The sequence below is a fragment of the Nipponia nippon genome, unplaced genomic scaffold (genome assembly GCF_047370975.1).
Source record: "Nipponia nippon isolate SJK-2023a ecotype South Korea unplaced genomic scaffold, ASM4737097v1 scaffold_5, whole genome shotgun sequence".
NCBI classification, from domain to species: domain Eukaryota; kingdom Metazoa; phylum Chordata; class Aves; order Pelecaniformes; family Threskiornithidae; genus Nipponia; species Nipponia nippon.
The window spans coordinates 2,886,949-2,900,544 of record NW_028262369.1 but is presented as its reverse complement, the minus strand read 5'-3'; the positions used below and the strand labels follow the sequence as shown (position 1 = coordinate 2,900,544).

At 47.2% G+C, this 13,596-nt stretch overlaps 1 protein-coding gene across 4 annotated transcripts in view; it reads right to left on the bottom strand.

The window, feature by feature from the left end:
- MGRN1 (mahogunin ring finger 1) overlaps positions 1 to 13,596 on the bottom strand; it is a 56,969-nt gene that overhangs the window by 18,692 nt on the left and 24,681 nt on the right. For all 4 annotated transcript variants that reach the window (XM_087733524.1, XM_087733522.1, XM_087733525.1 and 1 more), the window contains exons 5-7: positions 8,966 to 9,083; positions 4,331 to 4,397; positions 1,243 to 1,295 (exon numbers count right to left, since the gene is read on the bottom strand). In XM_087733524.1, the coding sequence (XP_087589650.1) occupies positions 1,243 to 1,295; positions 4,331 to 4,397; positions 8,966 to 9,083 (238 nt within the window). The remainder of the gene's footprint in view (positions 1 to 1,242; positions 1,296 to 4,330; positions 4,398 to 8,965; positions 9,084 to 13,596) is intronic.

The following is a 13,596-nucleotide window of genomic DNA, read 5'->3' as shown; positions in this document are numbered from 1 at the left end:
GACTCCAAATACTACAGCCTTCCCCAATGACCCACAGCCCACACTGTCCTCTCCCAGGCGCTGCTGAACAACGACTGAGGGATTCCAGTGTGTTTTGGTTTTCCAGATCAGCTGGAGGAGGAAGGTAGAAGAATAACATCGCTGCCCTAGTCCCAGGGCTGCTGCAGCTGCCCATCTCATTTCTGACAGATCTCTAATTTCCAGGAGTAGAACTACCTACAGGGCCAGTGCTCAGAGCAGCTTTTCTAACAAAAGAAAACTCATTTTCTTCACATACTAAGTCCACCAAAAAAGCAACCTAGAACACTTAGAGCATCTTCCAGCCACAGGGCTTCCTTAAGATTGACTGTGCTTCCTATGCCCTCTGACTCAGCTCGTCACCATCCACATTATCCACCTAGGAGGAACAGAATAAGACCTGTCAACTTGCTCAGGGATAATGGCAGGAACCGAGCAGATTGAGAAACAGAAGTCAGTCTGCCTGCCAGCCTGGAAGTGTGGAATTTCTAACAGCACAGCACTGACGCTGCTCCCCTCTACATGCCCAGCTCTGCTCCAGCATCTCTTGCCTCATCTTAGCATGTCCCTACAAGTATCACTTGTCCAGGATATGTGTCTGCAGCATTACCGCAACCAGACACAACATGGTGCAGTTATGGATCTTGCAACTGTTTTCAGGGTCCAATTACCATGGGAAGAGATTCTGTTACCAAGGCTTGTGCATACAGCTTGGCTTAGCCTTACTGTGTAGGCAGGGCTCAGCTACATCAAACCTGCCACCGACAAGTAGTGGAGCTCAAAGTCTTTATGCAGGATGTACCCTAATTCTTTAAAAGGGCTTGGTGCTATGTGTAAACTAAGGCCAAACAATGGTGCAATAGGGTCTGGACACAGCAGATCCAGTTCTGCAAAGAGATCACGAGGCCCTGGAAAACCGCATGGTAACAGCCGCGGCCAACACCTTCCACCCTCCAACATCACAGCCGCTGAGGCACACCCTCTCCCCACACACAGGAAACGCCAGCTACAATTAGCTGAGTGACCCGCTCAGGTACAACTGATAATTACAGGCAGCACAGGAGCTGCTGCAAGCAATTATTTGTAGTACAACAGCACTCGGGAACCCCAGTCATGGGCCAGGACTCCACTGTGCTAAGTGTTATATAAATACAAACTAACGACCGATGGAAATGTTTACATATAAAAGGACAAGGACAGAGGGGAAAAAAATAATTCATTTACCTTTTCAAAGGCAGCCAGAAGAACATGGGCATGACCCGTCACCTCAACCACCACTGCAAAAAGAGAAAGAGCAGTCCTGGTTAAACCTTGAAAACAGCACAAGCATAAAACTACCACAAGCTGAATTTTAGTCCGTTTACAATTTCTAAAGCACCACCTGTTTTATTTTCATCCCCTCTTGCAATTTAAAACTTTTCTCATCTTGTCATCAGGTTGGTTCATCTCACACTCCTGCAGAGCAAGAAGAAAACCCTGCTGGGCTCTGTGGTGGGCCCTACACAGACATGCCTTCATTATCTTGGGTGCTCCAAACTATCCCACTTTGTTTTCAGAGGTTGGAAAGGGAAAGTAAAACAAAGAGCTCAGTGGGATTCTGCTCCCCCCTCAAATTCCCGTTTTTAATTACCTGAATTTATCACAGAGATTAATAAATCCATCTGGTTTAACAGCAGTTAGCAGCACTTCCAGCCCTGGTGCTTATCACTTTATTTCACTCTAATCTGACATGCTTATAAAACATTTATTTCTCACACCAATTTTGGACACTGAAACATCTCTGCAGTTCTCTGATTTTTTTCCCCAGACAAATATCACATCTTCCCTCTTCCAAACTCGAGGCTTCCCTCTTAATCCAACCGCACTGAGAAAGGGCTGTCAGAGGTTTCTGTACTGCATTCATGGCTCCCTCAGCAAATACAGAATAGAGGAAGCCGAGGTACAATCCCAGTCTCTCTGGCTCAAGACTCTAAGGTTCTGCTCAGCTCCAACTGGTTGGACCCTTTTGCTTAATTACCTTCAGACTCATCATATGGAAATGGGAGACAGAGGTTGTGGAGGAGTCACCGAGGGAAGGGAAGGCATGTAGCCACCTCGCCCTGCCTGGACCGATGAGCGCCTGGGTCATGCTCGGCATGTGCAGAAGAGCTGGCAGACACTACTATCAGCTCTCCACCAGAAAGTTAACAGCTGAAGGAAGCAACTCCTGTGTTGTCTAAAAGGGAGAGGAGCTCAACAGCTTCCTTTGGACCCCCACATCAGCAGAGACAGCGAGAGGAACCATTCACTGGACTATGGCACAAAGATCCTGTTTGGAAACAGCAGTAAGTGGGAGAAGAGAGTCCATGCCTGCAGATTTGCTGGGTAACTGAGATCAGTCATGGCAATTCGGGTGCAATCAGGAACACAACGGCATGTAGAGAAGAGGGCTAAAACTGGGAATTCATCTGCTTGCTCCCCCAGCTTGCCAGCCAAGAGCAAGGCTGTTCTGGCTCACGCAGTAAATGAAATTCAGGTCCCTCCCCGCAGTTTGAATAGCCAAGTAAGAGGTAACAGGCATCGCTTCGTATCCTCTGTGGCATTCAAAGCAGCGTGTGTGGCTGGAGCTGTGCGACCCGTTCTGTGCGGCTCCCTCCCTCCCCGAAGGGCTTCTGTACCTTTCCCCGAGAGCCGTCCCGCTGGCAGGAGTGGGAGAGGGCTAACACTGCAAGCTCACATTCTTCAAGGCACGCAAACATCTCCTGGCAGAATTCAGTCCAAACCAACATCTCGCTGACTGCTATTTTAATTTGCCATTCAATTTTATTTAACACAAGCAGTTACAGGCCAGCTGTAATTTTCCAGGTGCTCCAAACACACAAGGCCAGCTCCTTCCAGTCTCAACAGTTAAAAAAGAACCAAAATACACAACAATTTCCTCAAATCTCACTCAAGTGTCACATATTTTTGTGCTGATATTCTTTCCAGGAGAGGATTTAAAACCAATTGCCTTTCCAGGTTATTAAAATAGATGACAGTACACTATTGGCTAAGACTGGGCATGGTATGTGCATAAATGTACGCTTCCCATGTTGCCTCCTGTTTTATTTTTGGTCCTTCTAGGCGTGCCCAACATTAGAAAGTACAAATACTTTGCCAAAAGCTCTATAAACAGAGGAAGGTGTTTTATATTTATGGTCAAGAAATATATATATATGTCAATTTTACTAACAGTGCCTGAAATCACAAAAAATAGATCCACTTTAGAAGTCATTTCCTTTATGTTGCACTGTGCTTTGTTAGTCACACTTTAAATTGGTTCATCCAGTTGTATTTCACTCTGCTTGGGGGACTGTAAAATAACAGAACAAGTTTCTGGGCACTTTCACATCTACGACATAAGAAACTGAGCAAGTGACTGCACTAAACAACACAATCAACAATGGATTTTTTCCTTTCTAATTTTTCTTAGATTTTGTACAAAACATTACAAAATGTAGAAGTGAAATGCTGGTCCTGCTGACCACAACAGCCCCCAGTTTTAGAGAAAACGTGACTTCCCTGTGCCCTTTTCATTGCTGACGCTCAGAATGAGTGCAAACACAGGGAGCCCAAAAGCACACACCCCCAAAGGAAAATACTGTGCAAGGTGAGTAACAATCGAAACACTTACTGGACTTCCCTCTCCAAAATGGCAACGTGCTTTAAAAATAATCAACAATATTATCTCTCATCAAGGGTTATGCTCTTTTATTGTAACCATTCAGCGCCCTTCAGAAAAAGCAGGAGAATTTTAAACTGCTGAATGAAGCTGTATTTGGTTGAACAGTGGCGTGAGCTTTTTAAAGCCATTTCTTTTTCTCTGACCATTCCTAGGAGACGGCCCACCCTACAGTCAGCTACAGCTTTTATGAAGACAACTTACCCTTCGAAGAGTGAGAAAAGACCAACTCCCTCCTTGCCTTGCAAACTGCAAATGCAAAACCCAAAGAGAAAGCAAGTAATTTGCTCCAATTTGTGCCTAGCATTGGTGGCAGAGCCAGGAGCTCTCCTAAACACTATTCCAACACTAAATACCTGGCCATTTTTCCTGTAAAAAATGGAGGCTATTTTTAAAAGCATGTTTTTACGTAAGAACCCATGGTTAGCTGGACCCTTATCATACAGGGAAGTTAAGGTGAACTCCTGAAATATTTTTATTCTGGAAAGGCTCCCCATGCCTTTGCTACAAGTAAAATGGTTTCATCATTGCAGAAGGAGGCCTGCCCTGAAGGAGTTGCATAGCCTCAAAGAGAGCTAGAAGAAGACCAAGGGAGCACACCACCACGCTTACCGTCCCCTTCATCCACCACCGCTCGGATGACCACAGGGAACACGCCACGATCCAAGTCAAAGTTCAGCTGAGGGCAAGAAATGAGATGAGGTTAGACAATTCACACCAGGCTTGCCTGAAGGCAATACTCGAGATAGCGTTCACATCAGAGGAAGGAAGGCCCCTTCTGACGGGCCCCCAGTCCCTGGTCTCAAAAGGACATGGCAGAGCAGGAGGATTTAAAATTCAGGCACCAACTTTCAAAGGTAGTCAACCAGAATAACTACAACATATATACATTGACATGGCACTAAACACTAGCCGTGGCTAGCAAAGCAAAGGGTCTCCATTTGAATTTTGTATGGTATTTAATTCTCACAAATTCCTATATCCTAAAAGTCTCCTGAGTGATTTGTAGCAAGACAAGTTTCTCAAAACACATCCAGTGCCATAGTTTTGCTTGCGTATGGTAGGATATACTGGTTATACCACAGCAGTACACCTTATGCTCCCTACACCACAAAAGAAACCCTGACTCTTGTATGAAGTTCTTGAAGGCATAGAGAAAAGGCTGTAAAACTTCAAGCTCACACACACTTTAAGGAAACACCAGACTGATCTCCATCTCTTGGCACGTTATGAAATTCAGGTCCTTGACCTTCTAATCGGTGCGAGTGAAAATTTAAGATCTCACTTGAATGCAAGGAAAACAGACTCAATTTCTTCCTTTGCCCCGCACTTCATTAAAGCACTTCAAAAGCTCCATGTCGTCTTACAAACACAGGAAAAATACAACCTTACAAACACTGTCCTATGCCAGGAATGGAAGTGGCTCAGAGACTGGATTTCTGGTGGGTTTTGTTAATTACCGACTTGGGTTTTTTTGTCTCATCTCTTGCCAAGAGAGAAAAAGATGTCATTTCACCACAGCGCTCCAAGATAGTCTGTTTTCAGTTTTCCAGTGAAAACTGAGACCCAATTCGAAGCGCCGCAGCATCGTTCAGGTAGTGCTTCGGGGCTTCCCTGACTTTCCTGCAGCCCCCTCATCATTTGCAGCACAATCTTCTCCAGCCAGTCCCTCAAAAGATAAAACTATCAAGATAGCCATTGGCACAAATGGCAACCCAAACCACCCAGACTGGAGGGAAGGTGACCCTCACTGTGAGCCTTAACATAGTTGAAAATGGTTCCTCCTCAAATGAATCATAAGATCACAGAATCGTCAAGGTTGGAAAAGACCCTTAAGATCATCGAGTCCAACCGTCAACCTATCACTGCCAAGTCCATCTATACCATGTCTTCAAGCACCGTATCTATCTGTTCTTTAAATATCTCCAGGGATGGAGACTCAACCACTTCCCTGGGCAGCCTGTTCCAATGCTTGACCACCCTCTCGGTGAAAAAGTTTTTCCTAATGTCTAACCTAAACCTCCCCTGGCGCAGCTTGAGGCCGTTCCCTCTCGTCCTATTGCTTGTTACTTGGGAGAAGAGACCGACCCCCACCTCGCTACAACCTCCTTTGAGGCAGTTGTAGAGAGCAATAAGGTCTCCCCTCAGCCTCCTCTTCTCCAGGCTAAACAACCCCAGCTCCCTCAGCCGCTCCTCATAAGACTTGTGCTCTAGACCCTTCACCAGCTTCGTTGCCCTGCTCTGGACACGCAGAGGAATGAATTACAACCTAAGCGCTCATCCTGAAACGAATAACTGTACACTAGGAGATGATACACCCCGGCAGCCCCCAGCCAAGTGTGCCATAGCCACAGGGCTATGCCTCTGCCAAGAGCTGCAGGCGCATGCTTCGGACTGCAACAGCTCACCAACTTTCCACAGGAGCTGCGGGGGGAAGAGGGAATCACAACTCTGCTACTCTTCTGTCCACAGTTGCATGCTCCTTGTGCGGGTTGCATGCCTTTGGGGCCACCCAGCTTCTGCAGCGCTTTCTAGAAGCGACTCTTAGCTGCGTAAAAAAGCTTTGCACACACCCACCCACCCCCGTTCAAATGTGCATGCTTGATTCCAAACAGAAAGCATGCGCTGGAAGACCTTATGATTTGACCTAGCTAGTCTTCAAACCTGAGGGATATTGATTTTCATCCTCTGTATGATGGTTTTACATTTTATTCCTCCTTTAAACTACCAGAATCTATTCTTTTTCCAAAACAGCAGAGTAACAGAGCGAACACAAAAATCTCATTTAACCTCTCACTATTTGTTATAGAAGAGACTCATTGAGCCACTATTTTCCAGCTTGCATTTTTGAACCCTTATGGCATGCCACTGAGGGAAAATTCGTCGAGGACAATTGATAAAAATTGCTGAAAGAAGCTTATGGTTTTGCTTTGCTTCCTGCTCTGATTTATTACTGTACCACCACAGTTACTGTTTGTCCATTTGAAGGGAAAGTCACATCACAGAATTGAGGTTGCTTTACGATATAAACTTCTGCCTTCTCAAACAAAAGGCCTCTTTAAGGGTCCGTTTCACGTTCATTTTTAGGGACCTGAAAACAACTGTCTCAACACAAGCCATACACTATAACTTGCAAGCAAACCAGTATATTACGAAGACAAAGTAAACTTTTATAAAGCTTTCCACATAACAACCCAACATAACATTATTTTCCCTTCTGTTGGCCAGCCAAGAACTACATCATATGCGAGTATTACACTGAGCAAAAACATGAAGTAAATCTGGGTTTTTTGGACAACACCAATAACAAAGCTGGAAAGCAATCTGAAGCATGCAATTGTACACAGCTGAGTGATAACACTCTGCCAGCTGTCTCAGATGAAAGGGCTGCGTTTCAGGGGCCAGTTCAGAAGAAGATTTAGCCATATGCATTTTGAGAGGACTTGAGAGGACAAGGACCGATATGGACACAGAGCCAAAATGGGAGAAGAAACTCTTCTGAATCACAATTCTTGTTCCACATTTTCTGCACAACCAGAGCTCCCAGTGACACCAATGAAAAAAGCGGAGACAGAGGATGCAGCAGAATCGAGCAAAGGGAGCTAGAAGCCTACTTTTCCGCAGCGTCTCTCCCTTTAAGCTGTCAAAGGGACATGACTTTAGTACTCGAGTTAAAACCTTGCTGGCAGGAACAAAAGTGAAAATTAAGCTTCTCAATTCTTTAAGAAGAAAGGGGTCTGAGCTCCTACTTTCCAGCTCTCTCAGATGACAGAAGGGATTGAAAAGCAGCTCTTCCAGGCTTTTGTAGGCTGAACTTGTGAAATCATAGATTGGCAGAGAAGCCAAGACATCAGGAGATCAGACTCTGCAGGCTCTTGGTAACCACCATGGCATTTGTTAAGGCATGGGACTGATTATAGTTATAACTGTAACTTCAAGACAATAGCTATTCAATCTTTTCAAAATACATGAAAGATAACTTTTTTCCTTTCTTTCCTTTTTTCTTTTTTTTTGTTTTTCTTTTTTCTTTTTCTTTTTTTTTTTTTTTTTTAAATATGTAGAGTTATCTCTTTTCTTTTTTTTTTTTTAAATAGGTAGAGTTATCTACCAAGGTTCACGTACACAATACCACAATACTCTTATACAGGCTTGGGTCAGGAAATGAACACTGGGTTTTCTTGACTAAAAACTGTTGACCTGGGAGAGGTGTCCACAGGAACAAATCTATTAGCAGTAGCTACAGACCGACTCCTCTGCATCAGAAATTTCTTATGGCAATTCTGCACAGAGCGGGGGAAAGACCAAGGCCTCCCTGCCCTGCGTCACGTGCAGGGGAAGCCCTTGGGCCAAAGCTCAGATGCTCAAGAAGCAGAGTTACTGCCTGGGTTGGAATTTTGCAAAGATACCAAAATTAATTGGACTCCACAGACCTTGCTATGTAGTAAAAGCCACAGAGCTTAATTAAAACCAAGCCCTCGTCTGTTTGCAGTTATGGGTTAAACTAAAAGGAGGAAGGCCTTCCCTTATTCAGCATTAATGCACCAGTGTGAATCTGCCCCAGAAGGGAGAGTATCCCCCCCCAACACTGTACTGCTACAGTTCGTAATGCAGGATGCGGCCCTTAAACAGAACAGGACTCTTCTAGAGCAGTGGTCTCCAAACTATTTTGACTATTCATCCCATCAGTAAAAAATTTTGAGCACGTACTCGCAATATGTATATTTATAAGATATATACATGTACTACTGAAGTTCTTCCCGCACCCCAATGAATTGTCTTGCACGTACCCCACTTTGGAGACTACTGTTCTAGAGGACCAGCCAAAAAAAAAAAAACCCAAAACCAAAAAAACACCAAAACAGAGAGATCAAGACAGACATTTGTTCCCACAGGCTCTTTGGCTGGCAGGGAGAGGAAGGCTGAGGAGCGGCGAGCTCCTGCAGGAAGAGCTCCAGTGCCGATCTCTGCAGTCTCCCTCCCACACCAGATGTTGGGATGCCAGCTGATCAGCGATATCAAAAGTCGCCTCTTTGGGTTTCTTCCCTGTTTGCCTGATCTACCTGCCAAGTTCCCGTACAGTGTTCATACCTGCTCCTCCCAGGGCCCCATTCGTCCCGTACCCACAAAACATGCCATGGCAGCTGGGAGAGGGTGTCTTCCAGCCGTAACTTCATGGCACTAAATGGAGTCCAGTGCTTCTGGGACAACAGGGTTGTGGAAAGAAGGGGACGCTGAGAAGAGACTTACCTCATCATCCTTCCAGTCCGAGAAATCAATCTTGAAGGAAGGCAGGGAGAATTGCTGGCTTACCCCTCTCTTGTAATGCACTGTCTCCGACTGCAGAGAGGAATTCTTTGTGCTGTATCTGAAGAAAGGGGGGAAAAAGAAAACTTGCTGTAACAAATGACTGCTCTCTGCTAGGCTCTCAGTCATTCATGCCTGTCCGCCTTTCAGGAATCACAAGTGGCAGCTCTAAGAGGCAGAGCTGGCAGGGGCTGGCAGCCATTCAGTGGGGATACAAAAAGGGAAAGGAAAGACCAAAGCAAGAAGGTGAGCACAGGGAAGGGAAAGCAGCGCAGACAGGCAAGGTCTGATTGGATCCATACTGACCTGCCTGGAAACACTGGGTGTCAGAGGAGTACAGTGGGGTGAGGCAGCCTGGCAAAGGCTAGCTCACTAAATCCAGGGCCTAGGCAAGGCTGGCTTTCAGCCCAGCACAGTCTTATTTTCTGCAGAAAACCCTGGAAGAACGAGCAATGATCTAACAGTGGCAACGCAGAACCCAACACGGTGCTGAAAGCTCTCCTGTGCCTCCGCAGGACAGCTCTGCAGTGAGAAACGCTGCTTGGCTCGCCATCATCCTGGTAAGCAAGAGCCAGTCCGATTCACTCCTCTGTTCCTCATGTGCTTCCCCAGAGGTGTCGCAGGGCTACCAACACCACCAGAGAGACACCAGCCAGTCCTCCACGCTGGCTACCTAGAGAAGAGTCACAATTCTTCCACTGTCTCGAGGCCTGGCACTGAAATGCCAGCACTGCCAGGCTGGGATGAACACCTCTGGAATGGGACGATAGCTACCATCCAGCATCTTCTGCACTCAGAGCCCACCCAGCACTGTCTGCCCCAAAAGAGATGTTTCACTGCCCACTGGCCATCACTACGGACGGTGCAATTCACAGTGGGCTTCAGCGGCAAAACAGGATCCAGAAGTTTTCACCCCTTTCTGGAGGGTGATGGATGCGCACAGCCTCTCACTATGCCGATTCTGGCACAGGAGAGGAGGCAGCGAACTGCAAAGCAGTGTGGGAACATCTGAAGCTGTTTTTACTACCAAAGCTTTTGTTGTTGAGCTACCAACCCTGTGTTCAGAGCAAGCTGACAAACCAGAGAGAAAGTGAGAGATCCCTTGCCCAAGAGGCTTACGCTGCAGAAACAACCACCTCCCCTGGCACACTGACGAGACAGGTCTCGCTCCAGCTCTACCAGAAAGACTTTAACAGCCGGTCACAGTAATGGGATCTTCTCTCTCCTGCACACTAACCATCACTTCCTATGCAGAGCTTCACACGGTGAGACTGCGAGAATGCTGGCCTCCAGCCACCGCACACTGAACAAGTCAACAAGCTCGAAGCCTTGTTGACTGCTCAAACACTTGATTGCCACTGTTCTTCATTGACCAGACAGCCCGTGGACAGGTTCCAGTGACAGGCGTCAGTTCAGCACCAGGAACTCTAGGCTGAGCTTTTCCTTAATTCAACTTGGGCTATCCCAGAGGATCCCCTGACAACCAGCTCCTCAGATTTTGCTGATTCCATTTCTCAAAGAATAACACAGGCAGTACTACTGCCAGCCCTGCGAAGGAGACACCACCAGAGGAGATCGAGGCATTTGATGTGGCCGATTCAGTACAGAGCCTTGCCAAGCAGAGCAGTTAACAGAGTGTGCACAGGGGCAAAGAAAAGAGAATCCTCGCTTGAAAAACTGTACTTTTGAGGACATTCAGCTGTTCTGAAGCACAGACACAGCTTACAAATCACCAGGTACATAAGCAAAGGCTAGAAAGCTCCAAGTTCCTTCGGCCTAACTGCACTTCGTGGAGGAGCGTGGCACACCAGAAAGGGATGGCAATACAGAGCTTTTCCAAGGTAATGCCTTCTGGTTTCTGTAAGCGAGGAGCAAGACGGCTGGGCAGCTCACTTCCAGAGGGGGTGAAGCAAAAACCATGGGAAAAGCCCAAGGTGCAGAGTCAACCAAGAACTGCAGAACTGAGCATCACACCAGAGATACGAAGACTGCGCTGGAGGATGGCAGAGGTGATTAGAGAGGACATGCCTGAACCTTAAAACTCAGCTTTAAGCGATGCTGTGGAAACTTTACACTCAAGAGCTACAGCAAGTGCAAGAGCCCACAGAGACAGCTGTCCTCCAGGGCTCAGGCCAGCCAGCACTGGAACACAGAGCCTTAAAGCACAGTGATTAGGATGCATTTTGCAGCTGAAGTTATAAGAACCTGGATACCAGAAGATGATGAGTATTTACTAATTCCTCTCAAACCCAAGGAGGAAAAAACCAGGCTCCCCACTGGCATGAAGATTTTCTCTGGAAAGCTAGTGTAGTTCCTGCACCCTCTGAGGATCCAGAAGACTTATCAAGTGTCACAACATCCACGTTAAATTCTGGAAGGCCGTGACAAAGGCCAGGCTCACGACATGCACTCCGCTCTTCCTGCCAAGGCAGTGCATTATGTTATTTATGACAACACCTTACCCTCAAAGACCATTCTGTACTGCGCCGAAATTGTGCTGCTTTACTAGAAGGTCTCGCTCCATCCTTTGCATTTAAAGCATGGTGTGGGAGAGATCAGAATGACAGGTCTTTTATGTGTGAATTACAGAGCGAGCAATTGAGTGAAGTTTTATTTACTGAGTTGTCAAGCACGATGAATAGAGCAAGCCTGTATCTAGCTCCTTTTGTGGCGCTCTCAAAGCTTCCCAGCTCTGCAGAGAGGCACAATTCTCCCTCTAGAGCTGGGAAAGCAGGGAATGGAAGAGTGACTTACCTAAGGTGACAGCAAGTCAGGAACCTACTGGAAATAAAGTGCAGAGGAGAGAGTGGAGGTCAGAGACTGCCTGGATGACATGCACCACAGCAGCGCTGGGAAAGGGGTGTAAACATGCTGGTGATGAGTGCCAGGAAGGCCGGAGGACCTGCACTTACAGCACCAGGAGCCCAAACCAGTCTACAACAGGAAAACAAGTAACGCTGTTCCAAGGAGGATAGGGTAGAACAATACTTGCATAGACTTGCTGCTCTCACCGTCCCTGAGAAAAGAAATAAACCGGGTACATAGATTTTCTGAGCTGAAGAGCATGACAAAAATACCAAGGAGGCTTCCCCAAGTGAGCTTTGTGCCTCGGACTGTGTGACTGCCTAGCCCCCATTGCCAAAACGCACGTCAGACTTGGATTTGAACACCCAGACAACGCTGGAGACCTCCAGTCAGCAGCCAGTGCCGAGGCTGCCGAGCACCAGCGGGCCAAGAGCCTGGTGAATTCCCTGGAAGCGCTGGTGACCCCAGATTGTCACAGAGATCAATCATCTTTCTAAGGTGATGCACAGGATCCACCGCACAAGTACACACTCCTCGTGCTGCACAGGAGGACAAGTTGGCAAGCTGTTACAAAGCAAATATCCTGCATATTGGTGTCTAAGTGGTCTCTACCCATCCCCAGCCCTTTTGGTTGGCTTCTGCTGTATTCGTAAGTCTTCTATTCCCTGCCTATGCTGCTGTGGGCTTACAGCAAACAATAGTGGAGAAGCTCTGTAAAGCTGTGGAGATGTGTTACAGAAAAAGAGAGCATGTATTAAGAATAAAGGATAGTAGAGAAGCAACGTGCTGCCTCTCCCTGCATAAAGGCTGAAATCTGAATGTTTGGGCTGCTATTTCTCAGGCTGCACCGGGCCAGATCTCCATCCAGACAGGAGGTTTAACAAAACCACCTTGCAATCACTGGCAGCTCAGGACGATGGAGAAGTGGGGTCTGTCCTATTAGGTCAGGACCAAACAGAAATCCCAGTCACATTTTTTTAAACCTGTTTGTTTGCTCAGGTACCCCTGACAGCAACGTGAGGTACCACGCTGCTGACTGCTGCAGCAGCCCCTAGCTCTGTCCTCAGGATTCACGCAGACCATCTCCTCCTGTAAGCTCTTTGACGCACCTTTACTCCCACAAAGCGGAGCTTACACTCCGCACGGACTCCTTCCTCCTCCATGTCAAACCCTTCCACCCCCCAAAACCAGCTGCGTATCAGAGAACCGGCAGATGAGAAGCCCTGTGGCTACATTACAGTGATTTTTTGAGAGAACAGGAAACAAACTAAAATTATTCCCCAGTCTCACTCCTCCACCATCAGCTGAGAAGCACTTGCTGCCTGCACGGAGAAACTCAGCCTGTGGTTCACGCAGGCTGCTCCCTGTACGCAGTCCAGACTTGCTACTGGACACCTGTAGACCTGAAGTAGCTCCCAAGCCACCAGTGGCATGCTAGTTAAGTGTTCGGGAGCCTCTGACTAACCAAAGGTAAACTTCTGTTGCTACACGCTCACTGGAGACGCAACACGAACGTGTGGGGGTGTTTCCCCCTCTCACTCATCCCTGAAGTTCTCAGCAGGGCGCCAGTCCCAACTCGTGCAGACTTCTTCACTGCTGTGTTCCTCACGCTCAGCTCCGCCTGGCAGTGGGGCTGCCTCGGACAGTCAAAAGACGGTTCCTGTTCCCACAAGCACGCTGGGACCCCTGATGGAGAAGCACCAAGCGAAGATCCTAGCCAGCTTGCCTCAGAGTTACACAGAGCACTGTCCAGACCCCATTCCTCAGAG